At 36.9% G+C, this 27,613-nt stretch overlaps 2 protein-coding genes and 1 pseudogene across 3 annotated transcripts; all 3 read left to right on the top strand.

Annotated features, from left to right (window-relative positions):
* The first annotated feature begins 231 nt into the window (after positions 1 to 231).
* On the top strand, positions 232 to 20,047 carry LOC139954920 (receptor-type tyrosine-protein phosphatase alpha-like). 2 transcript variants are annotated; one of them, XM_071954919.1, is made up of 20 exons: positions 232 to 577; positions 1,477 to 1,568; positions 2,311 to 2,384; positions 3,325 to 3,453; positions 4,253 to 4,380; positions 4,840 to 4,927; positions 5,737 to 5,807; positions 6,876 to 6,924; positions 7,502 to 7,599; positions 7,879 to 8,001; positions 8,395 to 8,549; positions 9,989 to 10,124; positions 10,448 to 10,597; positions 12,347 to 12,446; positions 12,944 to 13,026; positions 13,905 to 14,033; positions 14,696 to 14,824; positions 15,405 to 15,544; positions 16,575 to 16,710; positions 18,408 to 20,047. In XM_071954919.1, exons 1-20 carry the CDS (start codon positions 575 to 577, stop codon positions 18,489 to 18,491), a joined length of 2,097 nt encoding a protein of 698 aa, XP_071811020.1. In that variant the 5' UTR covers positions 232 to 574; the 3' UTR covers positions 18,492 to 20,047. The 2 variants fall into 2 exon arrangements, with proteins under 2 accessions (XP_071811020.1, XP_071811015.1); XM_071954914.1 differs by having other exon boundaries at positions 236 to 577; positions 2,308 to 2,384.
* Positions 20,048 to 22,305: 2,258 nt separating this feature from the next.
* Positions 22,306 to 26,941, top strand: LOC139954966 (uncharacterized). Its single transcript, XM_071955033.1, has 4 exons — positions 22,306 to 22,657; positions 25,393 to 25,593; positions 26,153 to 26,264; positions 26,884 to 26,941. The coding sequence occupies exons 1-4, from the start codon at positions 22,591 to 22,593 to the stop codon at positions 26,924 to 26,926; spliced, it is 423 nt and encodes a 140-aa protein (XP_071811134.1). The 5' UTR covers positions 22,306 to 22,590; the 3' UTR covers positions 26,927 to 26,941.
* On the top strand, positions 23,597 to 23,684 carry LOC139957891 (U2 spliceosomal RNA; annotated as a pseudogene).
* Positions 26,942 to 27,613: the final 672 nt, after the last annotated feature.

Here is a 27,613-nt window from a genome sequence, read left to right as displayed (position 1 = left end):
GTATACATTACGAGGAACACTATACCGTCAGTATACTTGTTTGATGTTCACAGTTCTGTGCCTCTTTTGAAATTATTAGAGAAAAAAATCGGCCTTCGAATTCTGTCAAGTTCAAAGGAATTGTTTACCAAAGTCATTTGACCGTGAATTTAACTCAGCAAAGCATTACATAAAAATGAAGAACAACAATTGACTGCAGTATAGTTTCTTGTGACTGAACCTGTTCTGGGTATTCCATGCACTACGCTGACTCATTGTGGGTAACCACTCACCATACCACAGTTGCAGCTAAGTTCGCAGTGTGTAGTTAAGTTATGCGCTGTTACTCTATATAAACAGTGTATACTGTCTGTTAAAGTTTACTCTTGAGTTTAACAACAATCAAAGGTTAACCGAAGCTCATAGCACTAAGCGCTGCAGACACAGTACGTAACTACGGTGCAGGCGGCAGCATGCATAAGCAGCATACCAGGAAGTAAGACCAGTGTTGCATTCGTTTTCATGGCTTAACCCTGCCACCATATTTAAAGAAAGGCTGGTTACTTCTATATGAGTGGTATCACCAAGTAGGGACATGGTAAGTACTTAATTACTTCATACATTCATCAGTGATCGCCCATCGATTTCATCCTAAAGTCATGTCTTATGACTCCTGTGAGGGCAATTCATATCCAGTTACACCCAGCCACCCTATGTTCATTTGGTTCAAAACAAATATTATCCGCAACTTTTGCTATAGGCCTACACAATAAACTATAGATCTAAGTTCCGCCGTATATATTTCTACTATAGGTGCCATTGAAATGTTTCAAGTTGTAAACAACATGCATACTATAGCAATGCGTTATCTCAAATGATGAGTGATTAATCTACAGAATCTATTTACCGAGTTATTTACCTAGCTGTTTTAGTTAATATACAACCTAATCCACCTACATGTGATAGGAGAATGTTCAAGGTATTCAAACCAACGTCATCGTTAGCGTGTTTAAAAATGGCTAGACGCAGACCTACTTTATATACTTTCTGCTGAACCTTCAAACACGTACGGTGACATTAAAGAGTGTTCAATTAGACAGTGGCATTTCTGAACTGGGAGGGGGAAATGGTCGAGTTGGCAACAACATGCTTGCTAGAGTTTGACATTGAGTGACTGTTATTTGACTCTTTAGCATAATTAGGGACGTAACACTGATAACCTCTCAGTAGGAACGTTATGTAAGTTATTATATGAATTACTACATGGCGTAGGCTAATACAACATATAACTGAGGAGATAGGAATATGCTTCGCGTCTAACTTATAGGGTTTGCTGTTGGTTGTGAAAATTCTGAGCTCATGAGATACCGTACGTTTATTTTTCTCATTTACTATGTCATTTTACCTGATATATCTCCAGCCGCCCCCATCCTTTATCCCCATCCCCGACCGACACAAACATGCATAATATTAAGAACATTGTGCTTTAAATTTCAGAAAATGGAGATCTTATACATTGGCCTCAGTGTGGTTGTCATGGCGATTTTTCTCCTGTCGGTATTTCTTGGCAGTAGCGGGAGTAAATTGAAGTAAGATATAACTGTCCTTGCTTTGAGAGATTGTATATAAAAGAAGCTGTACTGTAACAACAGAGCAGAGAGTAGTTAATTCCAAAGTTGTCGATATAATTTAAAAGCAATACTTAAGTTTCGATCATCTATAGGCCTATTCCATTCAAAAGTCACTGCTCACGCCATGCATTATTTTCAGTGTATAGCCTCCTATATATTTATTAACACTTTATGATATACTCCAAGACTATTTATGTTTCTCAATGAGCAGGTACAAATGTTTTCTGAATGAATTTAGTTATTACAAATGACTAATTATTAAAAAATAAAATATCTTCAAATTGCTTATTTTAATGGAGAAAGATGACACTTCTTTATTTAGGTTAATAGATTTGAATAACGAATCTTTCTATCGCTATTGTTCTTGTATCACATCAATGCTTGATTACTTCTTTCCATCTTTAAAGAGTAAAATGTGAAAGAAGGTAAAGAAATAATGGACTTTGAGTCCATCTAGCGATAGTATTAATGTGAATTGGTCCAGTATCGCAATTTTAACACCGAACTTGTTTATGTTATAGTTCTGTGTATATTAATTTCCCACCACCATTTTTGAGTTTGAAAATTAAACGTCATTTTGAAAGTTGTAGTTGTTTGCTTTAAGTAATAACAGATTGATAATATCATTCCTTATACATATTTTATGTAACTACAATTATTTCTCTATGTTGTTTCCAATTCTTTGTTTTTTTTTTAGTAGTTTTACGAGAACTTTCAGTCGAAGGTCCCGGAGAACTAAACGGAAGCGAAATGACACAGAAAAGAGAGATATGGGTTGGTTTAAAACAATGTCAACTACTCACTATTTATACATTTTAATCTTATGCAAATCGGTCAATGTTGTAGGCGTTCACGGTAGCCATTATTAGTATAACCATATCAATATAGTCTACCAACTTCAGTTGATATAGTTTAATGTGTTCTTAGTTTCGTATAGTTAATGACATCGTTGGCCATTTCGAGTATTTATAGTTTTATTTTCACGTCTTATGATAACAGTTTCTCTTTCTTACATAAGAAATTATACATTTGTTGATAAATTAATATTTTGAAGTTTATGTGTCAGTGGGTGGCTGCAAGTCGTATAATTATGTGCGCCCAGACCAGAGGCCAAATATCAAGATTAATGAACATGAATGATACTTCTATAGAAAACACAGCTGGTTTTCAGGTGCCTAGGGTGTAGTGGGCGAGCCCAGGCACCTTTTGAACCCCACCTTTAAAATTAAAATGAGCTATTAGCACACACCTTGCGTTTACACAGCATAACTTGTAGTCTAATTAAACCTCAGAATGTACCATGTGAAGTCAATTCCATTTATGGGGGAGGGAACTCACACCTACATGGGAGTCGGCTTCAACTAGCCTTCCTTTATACAATCATTGTTCTGCCTCAGGTGTTGACTACCAAACCATATGTGTGAGTAACTACCATTACTTCCACATGTTACATCCTACAGAGAAGCTTACCGAAGAAAGTCTACACATGACCAAACCACTACATAAATATTTCTTATAATAAAATGAACCTGTTAGCAAAACTGCTTATCCACTAGAGAGCCTGTGTAAGAGAATGTGAAAGAGCTAAATGTCATTTAGCCTCTGAAGAAGATCCTGCTAGGATCGAAACGTCAGGCCAACTTACTTTTACTAAATATTTCTTAGTTTAAGTTTACTAAAACTAGTTGTTATACTGAAAACTTGATGTTAACAGGAGATGAATGGGAGAGACCTCCATCTTCATCAGCAAGAAATGGAGAGCGATCACCTAAAGTAGACAGATCACCTCAGCGGAGCTTGGAACAAAGATCGAATCATATGAGCTCTGCACAGAAATCATTTGGTAATGTAAACTATATGGAGTATCAGCACTAAATATATACCAATAATGCGATCAAATTTATAATATGCCGTCCCACATTTGTGTAAGAAGGTTATTGCGAGCAGTTTTGTCATTTAAAAGGTGACTTTCATCAATATGTTGGTCTTGGTATGTTAAGTCGCAAAGTTAATGTGTCTATGTCTATTGGGGTTGTCAAATTATTGCCATTTTCAAAATATTCGAAATGTATGTGTATAAACTTTTATCTTTCTTTTAGACTAATAATTAATGTTGACGTCTGGTCCTCGGTGCATACCTGAATATTATTGTTAATCCATTGTTTCATGAATTTGAATAACTTAACCTAAGCATGCTCTTTAAACACTACACGAATAACAGTACACCTTTGGATGGCAGTTAAATTCAATACCATTAAAGTCTTATTGTTCCCCTATTGAGTGTTGTGTTCCATCTGGGGAACTGACCTCATAGTTAGAATGTGTAACTAGTCTTTTCACTGAACTAAAAGAGGTTAAGAAATACCACAAACTGGATTACTTGCAGTGTCTTTAACGGTCTACAATAATGATATATACACATATACCTGTTTTTGTATTTCTTAAGTCACTCGTTAATTCAAAATATTATTTATTCTATTATCGAGTGGTGGTTAAGGATAAACTACCGTTTGTGGCTAGATATACTTATCAAAAGAGTTTCTAGCCCCGTTTATATTAAAAATGTTTATATCTTCGCTAGTTTACAGAAAATGTATTCATTTTGAGCCTTAAGTTTTTGTTTTTCCATCTCTCATTTACAGTTAAGAGAACACCACCCTTAAAGGGCAAATGGCCCCAAAAACGAAACCCAATTAAGCTAAATGAATTCCTCACTTGCTACCAACGAATGGCTTCTGCAGATCCGAGCGAGTTCACTACGGAATACCTGGTAACTGTCTTTCCTAACTACAAAATAACTAACAGAACTAATCATATAAGCAATAAACGTTTGATAGAAAAATTCACTTGACATTAGATACTTTGAAAAATATATACAAGTCATTTTCTCAAGAACCATATTTTTGCACCATCAACGTCTGTGCGAAAGTTCAAACAGCGCCGGCCATGTTTAATCACTATATTTAGTTACTTTATACCACTATAGTCTGCAATAGTCTCATCATACAACCTGTCACTTACAAAACAAAACACTGCAAAATTTATCCATGTTGCAAAAGTTTCAGTTGAATTCAGCTAAATTGACGGTACAAACTAATTAGCAGAACAAAGAATATCAAGATCGATTGGGTCTGTGTGGCAGGCTAATGACAAAGAATATTTTCATTATTAATATTTTAAAAATTGTGATTGTGACATAAACTAACATGATATCTCTCTTTTATTTAAGGATTTACCAGCAAGCGATATCTCCAGATGTAAAGTTGCAAATACTGAATCAAATAAGAAGAAAAATCGGTTCAAAAATATTCTACCATGTAAGTTTATGTTTCTCGCGTACATCTCTATTCAATACACAAACAGTAACCAAATTTACAGCTATATCTTAAATATTGGTATCCCTTCATAAATCGTTGGTGTCCCTCCAACTCAGAGAATGCCTGGAAATGGAATCTGAACCTGTCAAGCGGAACCAAAATCGTCACGGATGAGCAAACATAAAATCGTTACTATTGACAAAAAAGTCCAAAGCAAAAGGATTACAATTTAGCTTTTAGGCTAAGATTATGTGTAGTCGTTCCTCCATCCGTACGCAGGGCAACGATCGCCCCGTTCCTACGCATATAGAAACAACTCCTGAAGCCTGAAACAGTCAGTCAGTTTTCACCGCCGCAAGAACTGCCTGACACCGATTGACCCTTTCAAGATGTATATGATATCACCCCTGTTTACCGAGAAGACATATGCATCCACAGAAGTATTCACCTTGTTTTGAATATAGTCGAAGCGACTTGAAACTACAACAGATTCAAAGATCTATTAACGATGTAGCTTCCGGATTGTAGTCAAACCAGCTTCTTGCAAATAAGGTACATGAGATTGACAGCTACGTGCACCATTAACATGTAAGGGTGTTTGTGGGGTAGGAGGACCAAATGATGGGAAACTTAAACTGTTCCAGTTCCTTGTTTTCGTTAAAAAAGGTCAATGAGAGAGGGATATTAAAACTCGCAAAAGATTGCCGGTGTTATATATATTTGCATGCGATAATAAAAGAAAGTTATTTAACAGAAATTTAAACACAAATGTTAACAATCATTTTAATTTGCTTTAATTCCTTTTGCAGATGACGATTGCAGAGTGAAGTTGAATTCATCTTTGGATGGATCTGACTACATAAATGCTAGCTATATACAGGTAATTACTTCCCTTGACACTATAATTATCTTCATTAATATTGTTGATATCTAATCTATGATATTTAAGTAATAAATTAAGTCGAAATCGTAGGAAGGATATGCAAATATTATGCGTTATGTATTTCCATCGGTATATCGACCGTTCCTACCGCAAACCCGCCACCTGTCTGAAGAGACTAATCATAGACGTCATGGGCAGATAAAGTGAATCATCAACTTATGACTGCATTTTGAAACATGGTTCCTAGAAGTGTTACTTATATAGTTGTGTAGAGAACATATCTTACTTGACGAACAACTCTGCAATGAAGGGAGATGAAGTAGATACAAGTTTCGTTTCGCTTCGTGTTGTTACTGAATCATATATATCAATAAACGATAAGACAAAAGAAAAACAAAGTACATTAAAGCAGAACTTCAGTACGAAATGAGGATCACAAAGAAACACGTTGGGCTTGTAGTAATGTACCCGTACCTGCTGGTTTACAGAGGTACCAGCAAGACAGGATACAAATCAAGAGAAAAACAAGTCAGTGCTTTGTCTTAGAACCTTACATAGTCCATACAAGTCATCCCCTCCACACCTTCCCTGTTTGCCCAGCCATGAAGTTTCTTGTCTGTAAAATGCAGTGACACGAGCAGTACATAACACTCTGTTACCGCCTAAAATAGCAATAGTGTAGGTTCCGATTTAAACATGGATACTATATCAGAATAGATCCGAATTCGTGTCAAAGTATAAGACTCGAACTGGTATGTGTACGAGTAGACAACATATGTGCTAGAAAAGGCCGACTCAGTATAGTGCGTTATATTTATGTGTGGAAACAGTTTGGTTTTTCTTTGTTTATTCGAGAAGAATTTTACTGTTTTGAGACATAAAGAACGTGCTAATCATGATATGTTTACAAGTCAAAGTCGCATTGACCCTATTCATAATGATTTAGTGAATATTCACTGATGCATGCAAAAGATATACTGTTAAAGCCCACACGTGCGCTTATATTCATTATATTTCTCTTCAGTAATTCACATGGCTAAATTATTCTTTATTGGTATCTTGCAGGGTGTCTTCAAAGGTGTTGTTAACGAGAGGTTATACATTGCTACCCAGGGTAAGATGATCAATAGTATTATAATGATTATATTTATTACAGTTAATAATAACTAACGGTTTTATTAAAGTGGGGGTTCTGACGTTAGCAAATAGGTATTATGAATGTATTACTGTCTGAAACTCCAAAAGCTGTCACTACCGATAATCTTTACGCCCTAAACAAGACTGTCTTGATAGAGCGTCATCTTTACAATCTGACTAAAATGCGTAACATCATGTATATACGTAAAACTCACGTGATTTTATAGGAGGGGCGCATTAAGTGCATAATTTAGCAAGTATCCATTTCGGACCTAAGTTGGTGCTAACAAAACAAATAATTGTTTAGAATCAGCAAATTCTACAATTGCGTTGAGCGTTAGTCCGATACTTTAAAGTTAGTTTCAAATTAGCCTTTTCCCTTTAATTTTGTGAGTGTGTTTCTTTGTGTGTACAATTACTGTCTCCGCTAGTCATGTGTCAAAATTTAATATTAAATCTGATGATTTCGTTGACATTATCTTATTTACTATATTCATATTAATCATTTCGCTATTTCATTGTACACTCATAACTCATGTTGTATTTAACTTCAGGTCCTTTGGAGCACACCATTCCAGACTTTTGGCAGATGATCTGGGAACAGAATTCTCCTGTTATAGTGATGCTTACAAATCCAATTGAAAAAAGAAAGGTTTGGAACATTAAAATCTTCAGTTTTCAGGTTTCATCAATTTGAAGATCCAAACTGATAGCATGAATAGCATCGTTGTCTTCTTTACAATGTACTTATGTATTGAAAAAAAAAGAACCAAAAGTTAAGATAATTAATATCTAACAGTCTTAAAATTATAACCAAAGTTAATGACCGGAACTGCAAATGCAGATATAGTAAATTCAGATCCACCATAAAACGTAAACATACATCTTGCACTATTATTATCCATACCGAATATTATCTTCCTTTTTATAGGTGAAATGCGCACAATATTGGCCTGAGCAAGGTACCAACAGAGACGTTCAAGTTATGAAACTGCAGGGTGTTGAAGAAAATGTAGAACCTTTCTATGTTGCTCGCAAAATTAAAATGATTAAGGTGAGCAAAGAAGCTGTTAATCGTTCAGTAAATAAACTGTCATATGTACTAAAGTAGAAATTACTCTCATTATTTAAGTGAAGATAAGTGTTGTTGTATATCTCATAAACTCAACTTTGTTTGTCGACTGTTTAGTCGTTTGTCGTCTAACAGTCACATCTTGTCACTCCCTATTTGACTAAAAACAGTGATTGCGAAAGCTGTTATCACCCTGTCCATGAGAATGGCCTTGTTAGCGCATGAAACATTGCATGACAATATACGGTATCCTAGTTACTGTTATACGCGTTTCAGCAATAAATACCAATTGTTGTTAATGTAATATTTTGTTTCGACATCAGCCCAGCATCACCTCTCCGATTCAATTCATCCCATGCGTTATCTTCTATACAGGGTAACGAATGGCGAACCTTGATGCATTATCAGTTCACCTCTTGGGACGATAAAGCTACTCTGGAAACAGCAATGCCTATTTGGCAGGTCTTAGATGAAATCGGTCAAGAGCTACAACACAAAGACCTACAGGGATCGTTAACTATACACTGCAGGTAATTATACAGATCTGACCATTAATGTAACAGTCACATTTTTCTCCCTCGGTGATAGGAACTGTTCGCATTTTCTAGATCTTTAATGAAAGCAAAATAGTACACATATATTACAACACATATTAAGGATATCAATGGCAAACTCAATCCAGTTTGCATTCAAGTTAGTTTCAGTCCATCGCGTTCCCATATGTAATCGTGTCGAAATCTGTCAATTTCATCCAAACAATCAAAGGTAACATTTGAAGTGCCAAATTCTATAATGATGCGTTATCCTTTTCATCATGTAAAGAACCTTCATATGTCAAAGAAAGTTTAACGTTTACACATGAATTAATACCTGCAATCCCTGTTAAACAAGCCTCATTCCTCAATAGAGAATTTGTCATCATTATCGAAGTGTTTGGAACACTCCTATATGTAAGGGGAAAATAGAATTTTTGGTAGTGTGCTAACATATAAAGCTTACCCATCCGATACTCATAGCTGGTACAGTAACTGCTGTTCATGTCCTGTAACACATGTTACCGCGTTACGAAGTGGGACATGAACATTAATTGCTATATCGGCCATTTAGTGTGACTTCACTAATACGCGATTCTAATAATTATTCGTTTATGCTATAAGTGGGCTTATGGATATACCCGAATATGGCATTTCTTCGTTCTAGGCGTGACGAATTGTCGTAATTTAAAGAAAGGTGTGAACTGTAATGAATCGGTACTTTCAGTGGCGTAGGAAGGCACTTTTGAGTGGGGGGGGCTGAAGACTGATGGCCGGCCTGGGGGAGGGGTCTAAGGGGAGGGGGTGTCCCCCTCCCCTTTGGATTTTTTTTGCATTTCCAGGTGGCCTCAGATGCAATTTGGTGCAATATAGCACACTTCAACATCCCCCTCCATTTTGTAAATAATTTTGCATTTTCACCTGGCCTTAGATGCAATTTGGTGCTCCAAATGAGATTTTTTTCTCATTTGGAAATGAAAAAGGGGTTTTCTGACTTGCGGAGCGGGGGGCGGAATGATACTTCCGCCCCCCATGTTTTTCACTGGGAGGCTGGCGCCCCCAGCCCCCCGGTTCCTACGCCCTTGGGTACTTTACATCCTTTACTTCATCTCGTAGGCATTCTCATTTTCATAGACTCCTTGTCAAGTCGCCCAGTTCTTTGTCTTACATGGGAACAAGTTAACAGCTTTGCCGTTGTTACAGTGCCACCTGTAACGCATGCTACCGTGTTACGAACATAAAGTAGTAATTACTGTTTTACGGTAGTGGGACATGCACAGTAGGTTCTGTACAAGCTATGAGTATCGGCTGACTTACAATATTACCGGTACAAATGACTATTTGTTATACAGGTAAATTCTAATTATATACGACTCGATGAAATGCAGCAATTAAAGCAATCGACAAAACAATTATAACTTCCATTCTCATTTCAGTGCTGGCATTGGCAGAACAGGGACGTTCATTGCATTAGCTGTACTACGCTCACTCTTGTTTCACGCAAGTGAAGTTAACGTATACAACATCGTTTTTGACATGCGCACTAGGCGCATGAGCATGGTTCAAATAGAGGTAGGTAGTCTTTTTTACAGTAATCTTTAACGAAAATCCCGTTAAATGCCGCAAAAAAATCGAACCATTGAAAGACAAGAAATGGTAGCATAAAGATATTTGTCATATATGTATAGCATTTATATTAGCTTCTGAATGTTCTTCCTATTTGTGAAAGAAATAACTGGGATATCAATGCCGTTCCTCTTTCACCCTTACTACTTCACTTTCCTTTCCTAGAAAGTAATCTCAGTATTTTAGTTATAGGTCAATTTCACAATTTTCATTTGCTTATGGGGCTAATAGGGCATTTCATTAATAACTTAATTATTGTTTACTGATAGGAACAATACAAGTTTATTTACGAGTCTCTGGTAATCTGGTATCTTCTGAAACAAACTTCTTTCCGAGTGAGCGGCTTCAGAAGAGACATGAAGGACTGGTGGAGGAATGTAAAGACTGCTCAAAGAAAAAGAACGGAGGATGAATTTAGAGTAAGTGTTAGTATATACGTCAATGTAAGAAATGTCAATATTAATAAACATATAACTATATTTCATTTCATTTCTCTGTGTGTCTTTTAAACCTTAAACGATGACTGAACTGATCCTTAACATTAAAGCCTCTACTGAGGAGCCAACTTCATCATCAATTCAGCATACTTAAACAATGAAATGCCTTGAAAACCGAAGATTCTTTAGAGAAGCATCATTATCGCGGTCTCACATTCTTGAACTATGACGTATAAAGACAAATATTCTGTCTGAGGGCATCCCTTATAAAGGAAAAAGAATTTTTTCCGATCACCGTTACGACCTTTCGGCCGACCTCTACCCTTATACCATATATGGGCTAAGTGTTGCTGCGCTGGTACTATATACCGGCTATATGTTGCTTTGTAGGTACCATATGCAGGCTATGTGTTGCTTTGTTGGTCCTATATATATACCGGCTATGTGTTGCTTTGTTGGTACTTTATACCGGTTATGTATTGCTTGTTTGGTACTGTATACCGACTATTTGTTGCTTTGTTGGTACTATATGCAGGCTATATGTTGCTTTGTTGGTACTTTATACAGGCTATATGTTGCTTTGTTGGTACTTTATACAGGCTATATGTTGCTTTGTTGGTACTTTATACAGGCTATATGTTGCTTTGTTGGTACTTTATACAGGCTATATGTTGCTTTGTTAGTATGTATACAGGCTGTGTGTTGCTTTGTTGGTACTTTATACCGGTTATGTATTGCTTGTTTGGTACTGTATACCGACTATTTGTTGCTTTGTTGGTACTTTATACAGGCTATATGTTGCTTTGTTGGTACTTTATACAGGCTATATGTTGCTTTGTTAGTATGTATACAGGCTATGTGTTGCTTTGTTGGTACTTTATACCGGTTATGTATTGCTTGTTTGGTACTGTATACCGACTATTTGTTGCTTTGTTGGTACTTTATACAGGCTATATGTTGCTTTGTTGGTACTTTATACAGGCTATATGTTGCTTTGTTGGTACTTTATACAGGCTATATGTTGCTTTGTTGGTACTTTATACAGGCTATATGTTGCTTTGTTGGTACTTTATACAGGCTATATGTTGCTTTGTTGGTACTTTATACAGGCTATATGTTGCTTTGTTGGTACTATATGCAGGCTATATGTTGCTTTGTTGGTACTTTATACAGGCTATATGTTGCTTTGTTGGTACTTTATACAGGCTATATGTTGCTTTGTTGGTACTTTATACAGGCTATATGTTGCTTTGTTGGTACTATATGCAGGCTATATGTTGCTTTGTTGGTACTTTATACAGGCTATATGTTGCTTTGTTGGTACTTTATACAGGCTATATGTTGCTTTGTTGGTACTTTATACAGGCTATATGTTGCTTTGTTGGTACTTTATACAGGCTATATGTTGCTTTGTTGGTACTATATGCAGGCTATATGTTGCTTTGTTGGTACTTTATACAGGCTATATGTTGCTTTGTTGGTACTTTATACAGGCTATATGTTGCTTTGTTAGTATATATACAGGCTGTGTGTTGCTTTGTAAGTACTATGTACAGGCTATTTATTGCTTTGTTGATGCTATATATAGGCTATGTGTTGCTTTACGGTATTATGTACAGGCTATGTTGCTTTGTTGGTACTATATACCGGAGATGTGGTCATTGTTGCATAAATGCAAACCATTCATACGCTCTCGTTCTTTCAAAACCTTCCATTGATTTCATCTTTCAGCTTCTGGGATTTATCTGCCCTCCTAAAAGATGTAGAACTACACAAGCTGGTGAATTACCGGAAAATCGGGACAAAAACAGATTTCCCAATCTGATTCCAGGTGCGGTATGATCTGTAAATAGGATTAGTTCAAACTGAAGTCAAAGGTCATGATGATTACTACGACAAGTCTAATATTTGTGTGTCGACACAAAGGCGCAACCTATAACGTATTCCAAATTATTATCGTTTTACAAAACCTTGTCGTGACTCATGTCGTCACAGTAACTTTCCGTGTTGTTTTCTTTCGGTTTTATGTCTTTTAAAGTTACTCAGCTGAGTAATACCATAAAGTAGTTCTTCATGGAAACAGCTACACTCTCACGATGTTCACACCAACGTACGCAATACTACCAAAACACCACCACAAGAACAAATAGCGTAGTGCATGCATAGTAGAACATTCGAAACTATATAACAAACGCTCTTCTAGTTCACAATGCATTTAAATTCGTTACGCGGAAGAATCACATAGGAAACACAACTGCATTGATATATTGTTGTTGTTGTTGTAATCATTGTAGAGTAAAATGTTCGCTATTGAATTTCTTCCCACAGTCGATGAACATCGTCCTCTGTTAATGACCAAGCCTCCTTATGACAGCAACCCCAACAACTACATCAACGCTTGCTTCCATCACGTGAGTAATTCATTATGTTAGACTACGCAGATCATTACAGAAAGTTGTAAAGAAATCCAAATTTGAAACTATAAGGATGTTATATGTAATGTTTCATTCCTGAAATTTGAACCTGTTGGCAGCATGGTACAACAATGAGAGAAACTTGAAGGTAATACAAGCAGTCCTTGTAGGTGAGATTAGTGCCGGACACATTTCCGTGCGACTGTAAATGCTTTAAAATATATCAAACTTACTATTTCTATACAGGCCATTTATTCCCAAGTCCTTCAAATTTCTTTAGATCTAATTGATTCCTTATTCATGTCTACTTCCTTAACATAAAATACATTTTGTAATATAAAAATGAAAACAATAAAAAATAACTAATTAATTAAGTGCTGCTCTTTCTATTTCTTCTGGTAACTCCAAAGCAAGGAACGTATAACCTCCCTAGTCTTATTAAAACTTAAATACTGCCCACGTAAATAACTATAATAATAATAATCGTATTCAATTTTCATATAGCGCTTAATACCAGCAATATGTCTTAAAGCGCTTTACAGACGTTATATTACCCCAGGTCAATGATAACTTGTCCCAGAGACAATCCCTCGAGTCGGCTGCAGTTATATACTGACATATGACATAATGACAAGTTACCTCACAGGTACGCATTTAACCCCTGGGTTGAGAGAGGCAAATTGAGATAAAGCATCTTGCCCAAGGACACTACGTCAAGAGCTAGGCTGGAATCGAACCAGCAATCCTTGGATCACGAGTCTGACGCCTTAACCAATTGGCCACCACCACGCTCTCCGTATTTTTACCTTCGTAATTGCTAATCACTCAGGTTATTAAAAGCTACGATTTTTTCTTTTTGTTTTCCTCTCGTGCAGAGCTTTCAAAAGAAAAATGCCTTCCTCGCCACTCAGTCGCCCCTGAATACGACAGTAGGTGCCTTCTGGTCATTGATCGTCGATTACAACGTGTGTTCTATCGTAGAATTCACAGACCAGAACCAAAAGGTGAGTTCAAGATCTTAAAATCAGCCTGTTCACCGTATTTCTTCTTGGATTTCTTAGATTCACCCAAATGAAGCAAATGAGCAGAGAGTTCATGAATTTCATGCAGAGGTTATTTTTCATATCGTGTGTGTTTTCTGATGGAGTGTGGCTAAGCTTCCTGAAACAAATATGTGTGGTTTATAATGATGATGTTTATCCTGAAAGGTTATATCGCAACAATTTCGGGTATTTTAAAGTTATCATTCTACAATAATGGAGTAATCTCGGAATACAGCTTGGCAAGTGCTAGAGGGTATGTACTTTTTATTCAGAGAACACGCACTTATCTCCACTTCTCTGGACTTGACAGGTTTGTTTTCTGTTGCTAAGCAGACGTCATCCTCCCCATGCTTTAAAACGAATTATATTTAAAACTAATTGTTCCCGGAAATCGTAATCATGAGCCGTCTCTTTCTCTCAGATGCTGAAAGATCCCCCTTATATGATAGCAATAAGAAACAAACAAAAAGATTATAAAATACAGATGTAAACTAAATTTCATTTGTGGTTGAAGGTAAGTAATATTTTCAAAAAGAAGTATTTAATCTAAAATATCTTCGGACAATCTCTTTGCTATTAAAATATGGTCTCTCACTCTCTCTCTCTCTCTATCTCGTATAAAGGCAGACAAATACTGTCCCCTGCCAGGCTACGAAATTAACTACGGTGTATTTAGTGTTACTTGTACATCAACAAAAGATAGCCAACATCGAATTTTTCAGCGACGATTGACGCTTCACTCAAAGCAAAAGGTAAGCCGCAACTTCATTGGCCTCTCAGAATATGTGATCAAAAGGAACTGAATATTCAGAGGTACTTTAGCATATTTTGAGAATGAAACAGTTGCCCTTTAGTCGTCATGTAGATTATATCACTGCATTATCTATGTGGTGAATTATGTTCCTGAAAGTTGAAATATTCTAGTGCTTCGCCATGTGAATTGGCACCTTTATGATAGTGTTTCGTTTTACCATTTTGTCTTGTGATTGTCTGAAATGTTGAACAAGTATGTTAACATATTTACCTTATCAGTTCTTCCCTAATCAGAGAATGGCATGTATTTACCTATTTGTTAAATATTTGACTATAGCCGAAGTATATATATATCCTTAACCTAATTTTACATGTAAGACTTTGGGCTGACATTCATGGTTCTTAAACCCCAATTAAGTGCAGCGATTAGGATGTGAAGGTAGATTTGGCATAGGCCCTATAACGTGCATGAATTTTCTTGGAAGTACCATAAAGTTTATAGACGTTCTGCAAGGCTACTGTTAAATATTATAAGTTTACTAACTGTACTAACAAACTATTTGGTTATTCATGCATAAGGGCACGAGAGAAATGAAGATTTTTTCAGTTGATGTTAGACAGACCCAAGATGATCTGGCTCAGAGTATTACAACAGTGGCAAATAATGTACAAGAATGGCAGAGAGATACCGGTAACGGCCCCATAGTTGTACATTGCCAGTAAGTTTAAATTCAAATCCGTTAACCATTAGTAACGACGTAGTCACCTTAACGAAGGTTCATCTTAATTATTGATGAAATATTTACTAAGGAAAAAATTTGACCTGGAAGTTAAAATGACTGGTATAAATTTAAAAAGAGAAAATACAATGTTGTCTAGAATGAGAATTCGAACCGGGTGTCTTCAGCGTTATCCTACATTTGAAGAATGCTGCTTCAAATCTCCCTGTAAATTAAAGCTACTTTACTGGTTCGAGATTGTTTATAATTTCAGTTTTTTTCCCCTTATATTTGATATTTGAATGGAAAAAAATTAAATTATCAAATCACATCAAAATCCTTTTCTATCTTTGCAGTTTCTTCTTAAGAAGAAACAAACACACATGAGACTCTTTAATTAAAAGTCACTATATGATCTTTATGTTCTTACAATTCAAGTGACTAAGAAACTATGCATTAAAGGCATTGAAGACTCGCCCCAAACCGCGTGCCGCCCTCCGAAAAAAAAGTTAACTTTCCGTTGCTTGCAAGTGAAGTTTTTTTCTTGTCGCTACAAAATGCAGACAGTGGTGAAACGTGATACCTTGTTATCTTTTATCTGGACCTGAGATCAGGGAGTTCCATAACAACTCCCTGCTGAGATGTCCATCGCTGCTATGTACACTGTGTTGTGGGCATTGACCGTAGCTGTATTTATTGACTGTACATTAGTGTATAATTACCGACGGTAGCAAGCTGTGTGTATTTTCTGGGATCGATGGTGGTGTCTAACACTTCTGTTACACCTCATTCGAAACTAGGTCAGAGTACCGGCATCAGACGTTTCTTTGTGCGCGAGTCTTCACTCCCTTTAAATAGAAATTAAAGCAAAAGACAAAACACATTTAAAAGTTTGGTAACGCAGTGGAACGCCGTATGAGTTTCAAGTGTTAATCTGACAATTTTGATGAAAAACCGTCAGTTTCAACAGGTCTTGCGAAAGAGGAACTGCAAACATTAACGAATATTATATCTGACATTCCCCATTTAGGAATGGTGTCGGCCTGAGTGGTTGTTTCATGGCGATATATTCTGCTATAGACCGCTTGAATGCACAACACATGATAGATGTATTTACGACTGTCAGGAGACTACGTGAGACCAGACCACAGGTCGTGGATTCCTTGGTATGTTATCAAATGTAGATCTATTTATAGCTTGTGTTGTGAATGCACGTACTAACGACTGTTACAATACTACGAAACGATGCAGACTATAGTTCACGTGGCTCTTGGTTGTTGAAACTTTGTAGTTGTTCTAGTCTGATAAAAGCACACACCAAACTTCATTTACTATTCGTGTCACAACTTACTATTTATTATTCTAACGTTTATTATGGTATAAGTGCTTTACATACTCAGCTATTCACATTTACCTTTAAATGACTCATAAGTGATTCTTCATGTGATCGACTACATTGGTCAGTTTGCAGTTTTGTGTAAAATGAGTCAGGAAGACAAAAGGTACTTAATTACTGATAGAAAAGAAATTTTCCCACCCTTTACAGATATATTCCAAAATTTAGGACTTCGGGGTTTTCAAAAGATTGTTACCAATTTAGCATATCTAGCGGTATTACTGACACTATATATAAAAGTCATTAGTAATCGAACAACGTCACCATCAGGGGCGTAGCGAGCGGGGGTGTGGGGGTGTCACATCCCCCCCCCCAATAATTTGGCCGCTGTCGGCAAATTTTGGGTCTGTCGGCAAAAGGAGAAAAGGTGAAGAGAGCGGAAGGGGAAGAAAGAAGGAAAGCTGAATAGAGAAAAGGAGAACGGGAGCTTCTTCCGTGCCAAATTTGACTTAAAATATGCACCTGATTGCATCTAAGGACGTTTCAAAACTAAAAATTTTCCAAAGGGGAGTGGTAGACCCCGTATACCCTTAGACCCCTCCCCCATTTCAGTCACCACTTCCAGATCCGTCGGCAAATCAAATTTGACTTAAAATATGCACCAGATTGCATCTAACGACGTTTCAAAACGAAAAATTTTCCAAAGGGGAGGGGTAGACCCCCTACCCTTAGACCCCTCCCCCATTTCAGTCACCACTTCCAGATCCGTCGGCAAATCAAATTTGACTTAAAATATGCACCAGATTGCATCTAAGGACGTTTCAAAACTAAAAATTTTCCAAAGGGGAGGGGGACACCCCCTCCCCTTAGACCCCTCCCCCATTTCAGTCACCACTTCCAGATCAGTCGGCAAATCAAATTCTCCACACCCCCCAACAAAAACCCCTTCGCTACGCCCCTGGTCACCATCTCCATAGAGGTATTTAAAACAAGTAGAGATATATTAATGTTTGCTGCTACTCTTCGTTGTGTGTTTTAAACAGAAATACATGAGCTGGGAAGATAATAAATCATTTGAACCCGTCGTAGTTCCTACTGATGTCTCACCTTCCTGTTTTCCCCTATTTTTACATTAACGTTGCCTACATCATTACTCTTAGTTTTAACATTCCACGGTGGTTCATATAGTTTGTATCTTATGTGATAATGACCTATACCTATACACGCATGGGACGCACAATCTTTGCTATTATTCGTAAAATGTCAACTCAACTTTTCGCCTCTCTCTCTCTCTTGATAGGCCGATAACACACTAGCATTGTTACGTATGCATTCTGGATCCAATCTTCCTGCAAATGTTCAGATAAGATTGACACATAAAATAGAACGACATCGGTGTGTATTACGTTATTGACTAAGCAGGGACTATTTATCTCTGCAGGCAGAAAAACATGACATTTACGATTTTACAATTAAAAAGCGAGAACTTTTTCTTTAACTATTGTCTTAATTCTTTTCTATCAACAGGAGAGGTATATGATGATTTATGAAGCTCTGAACGCTTACTTAATACATACCGAACAATCGTACTCAAATTTTCATGATTTCTGAGAACTCCAAGAAAATCTAGAAGTATGCATACTGCCTGAAATTATGACGTCACGGAACCATGGTAACATTGTACAGGCTATTCTTCTCATGGCGCAACAGATTTATACATTCATTCAAGTTCCCGTTGGTCTCGGCAACCAATATGATAGTTGGAACTCTTTACTTTTCCGAAATAATTCGGGATTATTTTCGACTTTTCGAGAACGGATTGTGAGATGTTGTAAGTCAATAGACTATAGCAGTCTCAAAGCACACCATGCTGTGATACTATTTACATTTACACAGCTCATTCATACTAAGAAAAGGCATTTGCCATTTAACTTCACAGTCGCAGGGTTGTAGTTCGTGTGTACAGTATCAGCTTGGAAGTAATGGTGTTCGCACTGGGAGGGGGAAGGGGACCACCTACATCTCAGATGGGAGATTTATACCAATTACCAGGGCTTCACTCTTCTGCTCTCTTCAACTTCATACACAAAGTCAATATCATTCATTAGCACGAGCTTGCGTTTAGACCAACTTGATATTTTTAATAGTGTTACTTCCAATGCAACCAATTGACGTCTAAACGTGTATGTTTTTAATTCCCTCTACATGAGAGTTGCTTTCAATGACCGCACGCAGGCGTGCCTCTTCATTTTTATAGATATACTATTTTCCTTCTATAAGTTCCATGCCCCTATCTATATCAATCGGGGTATTTATAATCTCCCCCCCCCCCCACCCCACACGCCACTGAGTTGGGATCGTCCTAGGTACGTCATAATATAGTTCAAGTCCTTTATGTGGCTTTGCAAACTGATGAACAAGGATATCTTACAATCACGTTTCATGTAAGGTTGTCATAGTGATGCAAACCATAGTTGTCCTACACTTTATTACTAATGCGTAAAACAGGAGTTTATAGTTAACATTATACGGTACAGCTATTTTGGAAGTTTGGTAGACATCTCTCTCTACAGTGGTTACCATTTAATGCTACGTAACTGTTGTATTGTTCAACAATAGGATTAAAGGAGTACGCAGCTTTATCGTTAACAGAGAATTAAAGCCGTCCTTGTATCTATTACACCTTGCATCGGCTCTTTTACTTAATAAGGTTTCATAATGCCTCTTTAAGTTTCTTTGTCAGACAATCATTTAAGAGTGTCGCTATTGTAACGTACCAAAACGAATGAAAAGTTGCACTTGGCTAGAAAATAAGTCCAAATATATTAATATTATATGAATTCCAAAAAAGTGTTATTTGTCTTTCATTTAATATAGAATTGTAAATATTCATTGTATTGTATAATATGTGAGCAACATGTGTTATATGGATAATATGCTGTATACTGTATTCAACTTCTTTGTACTCCGTTTGCATAATATTCATCATAGTTTATAATCCCGTAGTCTATCATTACCAGTCGTTTTCAGTGGGCCAGAGGAAATTTATATGACACTGATAATAGCTTTTATTACTGCTGAGAGTAAACTATGCAGTGCCGTAATTCTTACAAATTTATCATATTTAACAGTTAAGTTAGTTATATTACAATATATGCGACACATTGCTTGTTGTTTGTTCGTTTGTTTTCCTATTATGTTTTGCTATTTTGTTGTTTGTTCTTGGGTGTTTGTCTTATTCTTATAAAATAAAACTGTTAGCAAACTACTTATCCACTAGAGAGCCTGTGTAATATAAAGTGTAAAAGTAAGTTGGCCTGACGTTTCGATCCTAGCAGGATCTTCTTCAGAGGCTAAATGGCAAGTTACAGTAACAGAGGGGACAAAAACACGCACAGAATACAGACAGGTTAATGAGCACGGTGAACACAATGAGATGGATGAAAGGGGATTAAAAGTAGACAATGGACGGTAAGAAGAAAGCAACAGGGGAAGAGGAGAGGAAGTTTTTTTAATTCATTCCTACATTTTAAACGAGCGACTTTACTATTCAGACACTAAATAATAAATATATAACATAATGCAAAGCCAATCTTCTTGAAGTTTGTTCTTTAAATTGATTTCTGAGTTTCTGCTGCCCTTTGAATGCAGACGGTTGTATTCGTTGTCGAACTAGTGAACGATTTAAAGGTCACCTGTTTTGTCCCAAATATGCTAGAGAGAAAACTTAGCCACTTATGTTCAGTTAGGGAGTTGGTGTGTACACCCCCAAATTTAAACCCAGAGCAAAATATTAGAAGTATAGCTAGTAGTACAGCCGTTCTTAAAAGAGTGATCTAATTTACAGCTCAAGTATACCTCAGAAAGCACCACTTCGCCTCTAACAGTTTAACATTCTTGTAAGTGGGGGTGGGAGAGGAACCCACAGATCCCCTTAAGAGAGTCAGCTTCAAGGACACCAAGGCCTCACCCCTCCAAACATTTGGCCCCTCACCCCCCCCCCCCCTCACCCTGTTCAATGTAAATAATATGAAGGGTCACAACCTTCGACAAATCTTTTTAAATAGGTTTTAACAATTTTACCAAATGATGACCTTTAATAACTTTTCTGATTTATACCACCTCCATGTTTCGTATAACGATAGAGTATATTTCCCTTTTACGGCAAACTGGTCCCAAGATGTAGCTACTAGCATGCCCCCACCCCCCCCCACCCCTCTTCTATAGCCATCTTTCATTTTTTTTTGCGGACTCCGTGGTTTTACTTAATCAAACTTCCAGTTACAACTTGTAAATTCATTATACACATCATACATATAATTTAATATATAAGTCAAGTGAACGGTGGGGACTTCATAAAGCATAAATCCATACATTTTTAGTGGAATATTCTACCCACCACACGAAAACTGATGGCTTGGCCATTTTATGCATCTGTAAATTTCCATGTCCTGACCGTTTAGATTTTTGAGCTAGAATTAAGTTGAGCAAGTTTAGCATACTGAACCCCAACCCTGCCGTCTGCTTGCTCAACATTTAACCGAATAATTTCTAACATGCGTTATATCACATTCCATCCTCCTTATAATCACATCATCTATACTTTGATTAATTCTACTATCACGGCGTAAAGCCAGACAAGCCAATCATGATGACTGTAACAATCAACTCGATCTGATCCGCAACATTAATATAACTGTGGTATGATATACCTATAAGTGAAGCGCAAAGAGCTGAGCATAATATATGCTTCTTTTATGATCATTGCTATTAATTATCTTTGTCTAGGATGATCAACATTAAGATATATATTGTTATCTGTTAAAATGCAAAACAGTAACATGCGTTTCATTTCTTTAGTGCAAAGAGTCATTTAGCAGGCTCCATTACTTCATATCATATTGCGTCTAATATAGGATACTAAAATCCATTAACCAGTTTCATTGTTATTGTTATCGAAGCTGTCATTCTGATGATATTGCCATGTTGAGAAGGTACCTTACTCTTTTATTACTGCGAGGACTGACAAATCCAACGAGGTGACAGTATAGACCTATTTACAACATTCAAAAACTGCAATATCTGAATGAAGTAAAGATAACTCAATACCGATTGTTTTAGGCCTTTAAATCAAGGTCTGGTTGTCATGTGTATATGTAAGTGTGGGGTGTGTATGTATGTGTGGGGTGTGTGCGTGCGTGGGTATATGTGTGTACTAGGACTAATTGACACTTAAAGTAAACCGAAACTAAATTAGACATTCATTATCTTCTGCCCCCGATCATAAGATCGAAGTTAACTTGTGACCTTTTTATTCGATTTGGCTGAGTAAACAAGTTCCAAAGATCAAGTATCCGCTACAAGCGTACAATCTGCCATCAAAAAAAAAGGGGGTGCTGAAGTGTGACGGCGTGCTGTGTGTAATATACGTAGTCTATAGTACAAGGTCTCTGTGCATTGGTAAACAAACCAAACTAAATGCAGTGTGATCGCAAAGAGGAACAACTTTAACTGAATGCAGGTACACCAGTCATAGGGAACTGTATGTATATCAATGCATTAATGCATTCGTTGGTTCATGGACTTTGATACCCGGTAATTCTGCAAGAACTCACTTCAGACAGGAATGGGTTACTCTTGCTAACCCTTTTGATTTCTAACATCAGTCAACTGTTGAATATACATTCTTCCCCTCAAGACAACTCTTGAAATGGAATTGGCTGTAGTCGTCACACTTATCGTACTGTACTTAACCCTAGGGTCGTCAAGAACTGCAGGTGAGTCATAGTAGTCTACATATCGCTACTTTAGGACTAAAGAATGCTTTGTCAGGCAGTGTTGCTGGCTACTGACAATATGTGAAGACTATATACGCCGAACAGGCAGTTGCAAGGGTTCCCCCAAAACAGCAAACAGATTGGGTTTTTTTTTCAAATATAGGTTAAAGTAACAAGAACTTCACGACATACTATCCCAAATCTGTCTTTTTTTATCACACTCTGGTGGTGTAAAAGTCTGTTCATTTCCGGTTCATAACTAACTTGGTAACATGCATACGTCAATATTTGCATGATAAATGTGGCCACGAGTTACAAAACTGTAATTCCAATTTAAGTTACTAAAACCATACAGTTGGATTTTTATAAGACAAGATGTTTAGTCAGAGACCTCTTGTTAAGTTGCACGGTGGATAAGGTATTGTCCTGCAACCTATGGATAGGGTTCGTCCTATGACTATATAAGGTCGGGAATCCATCTTGGTGAAGGGCATTCCTGTTAAGCAGTATTTTATGATAAAAGTCTGTCTAAATGCTTTCATTTGTACTGTAGGGTATACGGATGTGAATCATATTAATATTACCTACTGTATGCATTCTTGGTAGATGCCAAGGCCTTATCCAGCTTAGCCTATACTTAATAGGTTACTAAACCTATGATACTGGGTAGATAGAAAGTCACTATGTAAGTAATCATAATAATAGCTAAGCCTATGTAATCCTAAGTAATACTAAGTTTATATTGTATTCTATATATGAAATCTGTACACTAAGGAATGTCATCGGTCCCTGTGACATGATAATATACGAGTACTAGAACAGAAGAGTATATATACTACCACTGTGTGCAGTTGTGTATTCCCTGAGTTGTCTCTACTGCAGTACTACCATGTGAATTCTTCTCACATATTGAGGCTATCCACATGTGACAATTAGGGCCTAGCTTCTTGGCCTTTTGGCTTAGATCATGTGTAGTATCTGTTTCCTTTCGAGGGGAATGGTGATGCACATCCGACGATGATCACACAGTCACAGTCCCGATGCAAGGGGAATGGGGTTGAGAGCGGATCAGTCGTTCGGTAGTCTGGTTTTCGTGCCCAGGTTCATTCCTGTGCGACTTTTTCTTAAAAAGTACCACGGTGTACAGTTGTATATTCCCTGAGTTGTCTCTACAGTACTACCGTGTGAATTCTTCCCACATATTGAGGCTATCCACATGTGACAATTAGGGCATAGGCCAACATGTTTCATTAACTAGCAAATGCTCCGTGTGCACAATACTAAAAAGGTGGTGGTTTATACTTTGACGATACATATATAGGTCGATCGCTCATTTTATTTTCCTTTCACAGTTCTTATCAAAACAGACATATATTAAATAAATAAATAGAGAGGCAAACAATGTTTTCCTCTCGGCTAAATATCTAGTTTAATCGTATCCAAAGTGATTATAAATTTAAAGAAATCTCAATTATAGCAGAGCAGAGAGGTGCTTTAATCAAAAATTTAAATAGTTCAAGTTATTTAGTCATCACTGAAATATAATCTTTCAAGTTACTCCCCGGAAAAGATATTTTATATTCAGTTTAAACATTTTGCTGTTCTTCTTGAAAATGTAAACATTAGTTAAACGTCGAAACACAAGGACGTTCATCATCCCTCACCTAATTCACGGCATATTCGAAATGACATCCCCTTTACCCCACTCCCCCCCACCCTACCCCCACACCCTCACTCCCCAAGCCAACAAATAACCTCCCTCCCCCTTTCCTGTTAAGCCTAATAGATTCATAAAGATATGTATACACAAAGTAGTAGACTGTTAAGTGTAATTATTGTGGTTTTCAATACACTAGAGCAAGCAATTAAAGTGCACCTGTTACCCCAAATCTACACATGCAGCCAAAGACGGTGCATGGTTTCGCAAATACCTTCAGTGAGTAGACTTCAAGACAACACCATACGTTGGGGTGTGGTGGGGCGTGGGTGTGAGGCTGACCTCTTTACCTTCCCAACGTTTGTTGAAGTCTTACTACTTTTCTAGGCCACATGTTATTATGGTGAACTGAACACGGAAGTTTGGAAATCGAATTCCTAATCTGCTAGTTGTTAGCCTATAAGACCTGTTGACATATTTCCTTTTGTACAAGATTACTGATAAGATAAGGAACAGGAAATGACTAGGAGTTTAACGGCTTGAGTTAATCAAACGAGACTTTGAACCTTTTTTAAATAAATCGACTAGTTTATTCAAACACAAAAAACTAAAAGAATTACCATCGTTGGCTACATGGGAATTCAACAAATATGCCACAGAAAGGACGTTACATCATATTCACAGATTTGACCGTCTCATTTACTCTTTTGTTTTGTTGACTTCTTTTCCCTTCCCCCCATCTTCTTTTGTCTTTAAAACCCTTTGTGGCCTGTCTCTATCCCCTATCATCCCCGCCGCAATCATGTTTCATCGTTCCTGTCATGCAGGGATTAAATTTAATGCAATTTTCAGATATCCACAAATTTAGTTCTAAACAAGTCACAATAAGCAAAAACGATGTCTTCAGAGGACGTTTATTATTAACCCTTCCTACGTCCCCCCCCCTCCCCTCTCCCTCTCTCCACCCACCATTCTCTCTACACCCTCTCTCTCCCTATCTCTCCATCTTTAAATTGTCTGTATATGGGATTAAACTCGTGTTGATTCGAGCTTCCCAATGTTATATTACTGTCCGCAGCTTTTGGGGGATTGGTTCAGAAGAACAAATACGGACAGTCCAAGCAGAGGATCGGCATAGTCGCAGGAAGACGAAAATTAGCAGGTCCTTTGGTTTATCGAGAAGATTTCAAAATCAATGGGTTTGATCATCTGCCAACATTAGATGGGAACAGAAGGTTCCAAAGGGAGAAGAGAGCATCAGAGCTAGAAGGTAGCGACAGTAAGTATAAAGTCAACTAGATTTTTTAAATTGTGTCACAAATATATGTTCATTCTCTTATCGGGTTTGGTTTAGGCATGGAAAGTTCTCATTGTGATTCACACTGAATTGAATGACATTCCAGTACCGGAAACAGTATGCATGAGTAGGTCCAGTGATTAAAACTGACTAACGTACGCACCTTCTATGACGTGGTCATACCTTCCTTTTGTTCAGAGGCACACGCTACTAAAAGCGTTTGAAACTTTATCTAATTTTACTAAACCTGCACATCAACAAAAGCTTTAAATAGGATTGCTGGAGCAGAACGATTTTTTGTTGGGGGGGGGGGGGGGGTATATCAGTTTACAATAATAATGTTCATACTATGGTTAAGTTAAGACTCCATATAAATCGTGTATGCTTAAAAGACTTTATGAATATTCATAAATCAATACGTCCATTCATCCACCCGTTTATGCATCTCTCAGTCTGGCTATCCATACGTCCATTCACACATTCATCCATCTTTTCGTCAATTTATGACATGTTAATTAAATCTATATTGACCTCCTTTCAGGTTGGACTCTTAGAAACAAACTATTGGTCGGAGGCGGTGGTTTCCTGGTCATTTTAGTCTGCACGGCCATATGCCTGTGGTGTTTCTGCAGACGTAAGAACCGGAAGCCAAGGTATGGATAAATTTCCCATAATGCTCCTCTATATTATCGTTAGAAAGGATGACGATTGCGCTGGTTATTTCGTACTTTAAGCCAAGAACTTCGTGACGTCATATTCATTCTACAGCAAACCAGTGTAAAGAATGTCCTCAAACCTCTTCGATTGTGCTTTTCATTACAGTACTAACAATCTTAACAAAATATAACGTTTGTAATAAGTAACTAAACTAAAGGAATGCATGGATTATGTTATGCAAATCCGGTGTAGAGCATCAGAGGCAAAGATGTAAGTTAACTGTGTTTTGTTTGAGCAAAACTTGATGTGTAAACTCCCTCCCATGTACCATCCCCCACTCCTTCTCGTAATGTCGATATAAAAAACAACTATTTGAATATTATGTGAGCACAATGTAGCCTATAAATATACGAACTCTTTGATATCGCTATAACGAGTACTGAAAAATTCTTCGTTATGACAAATAATTATGAATATTGACAGACTGAGCTCGATAGCAGAATCGTCCTAAAAAGTCATACCACTAGTGTTACTTACGCAAAGATATTTTAATCCTGTTCTTTGGTTTATGAAATATTTTTCTTTCCTTTGCCTTTTGTTAACTTCTTCACACAGAAAGTTAAATGGTAAGTTTACGCCCATGTGCTACTTTCTTTAGTTAACCCATGCAGTTCAAGGTAACACATTGCTTTTATTATGCATTCGTGTTTAATAAGTATTTATAAGTATATTTAAGAATATATAAGTATATGTAAGTATATATAAATATATATAAGTATATATAGGTATATATATATATAGCTCTATATATATATCTATATATATATCTCTATATACATAGCCATTTGTCTATATATATATATATATATATATATATGTATAGCTCTATATCTATATATATAGCTTTATATAAATATAGCTCTGCACCAGTTGGCACTATACTGCTATTGCTGATACATATATATTATTTCCTGTATAACAGTCCTCGCATTTCTCCCCCATTTGTTGAGAAATTATGATTCTCACAATGTTTGTATTTATAATGATTAAGACAGCACTGTCCTCCTTGTCTTTTTTTAATTAACAGTGACATATTTCGTATCTTGGTTCGCAGTACTCATATTGTGAACATAGGATATGCACTAGCTACACATATACTATATGTATAGTATATTTACAATGAAAAACATCACGATTCATATCATATACTGAGCAATCAATTCAAAGACTCTCAATTAGCTCACATGCCATACTCAGGCATTATTTGGTGAATTGCTGCAATAACAAAAAAGACATGGAGAACTGTTGACCTATACATAGTCTGAATTTGTATATGAAAGGAGCA

Source organism: Apostichopus japonicus, chromosome 2 (assembly GCF_037975245.1).
Source record: "Apostichopus japonicus isolate 1M-3 chromosome 2, ASM3797524v1, whole genome shotgun sequence".
Lineage (NCBI taxonomy): Eukaryota > Metazoa > Echinodermata > Holothuroidea > Aspidochirotida > Stichopodidae > Apostichopus > Apostichopus japonicus.
The sequence above is the reverse complement of the archived record's forward strand: the minus strand, read 5'-3'. Positions and strand labels throughout refer to the sequence as shown.

Coding starts and splice junctions, on each gene's coding strand:
- LOC139954966 (XM_071955033.1), top strand. CDS start 22,591: ATGGAATTGGCTGTAGTCGTCACACTTATCGTACTGTACTTAACCCTA. Junction 25,594..26,152: donor AGAGCTAGAAGGTAGCGACA/GTAAGTATAAAG, acceptor ACCTCCTTTCAG/GTTGGACTCTTAGAAACAAA. Junction 26,265..26,883: donor CGTAAGAACCGGAAGCCAAG/GTATGGATAAAT, acceptor TTCTTCACACAG/AAAGTTAAATGGTAAGTTTA.
- LOC139954920 (XM_071954914.1), top strand. Junction 5,808..6,875: donor TAAATGCTAGCTATATACAG/GTAATTACTTCC, acceptor GGTATCTTGCAG/GGTGTCTTCAAAGGTGTTGT. Junction 14,034..14,695: donor TCACAGACCAGAACCAAAAG/GTGAGTTCAAGA, acceptor TCTCGTATAAAG/GCAGACAAATACTGTCCCCT.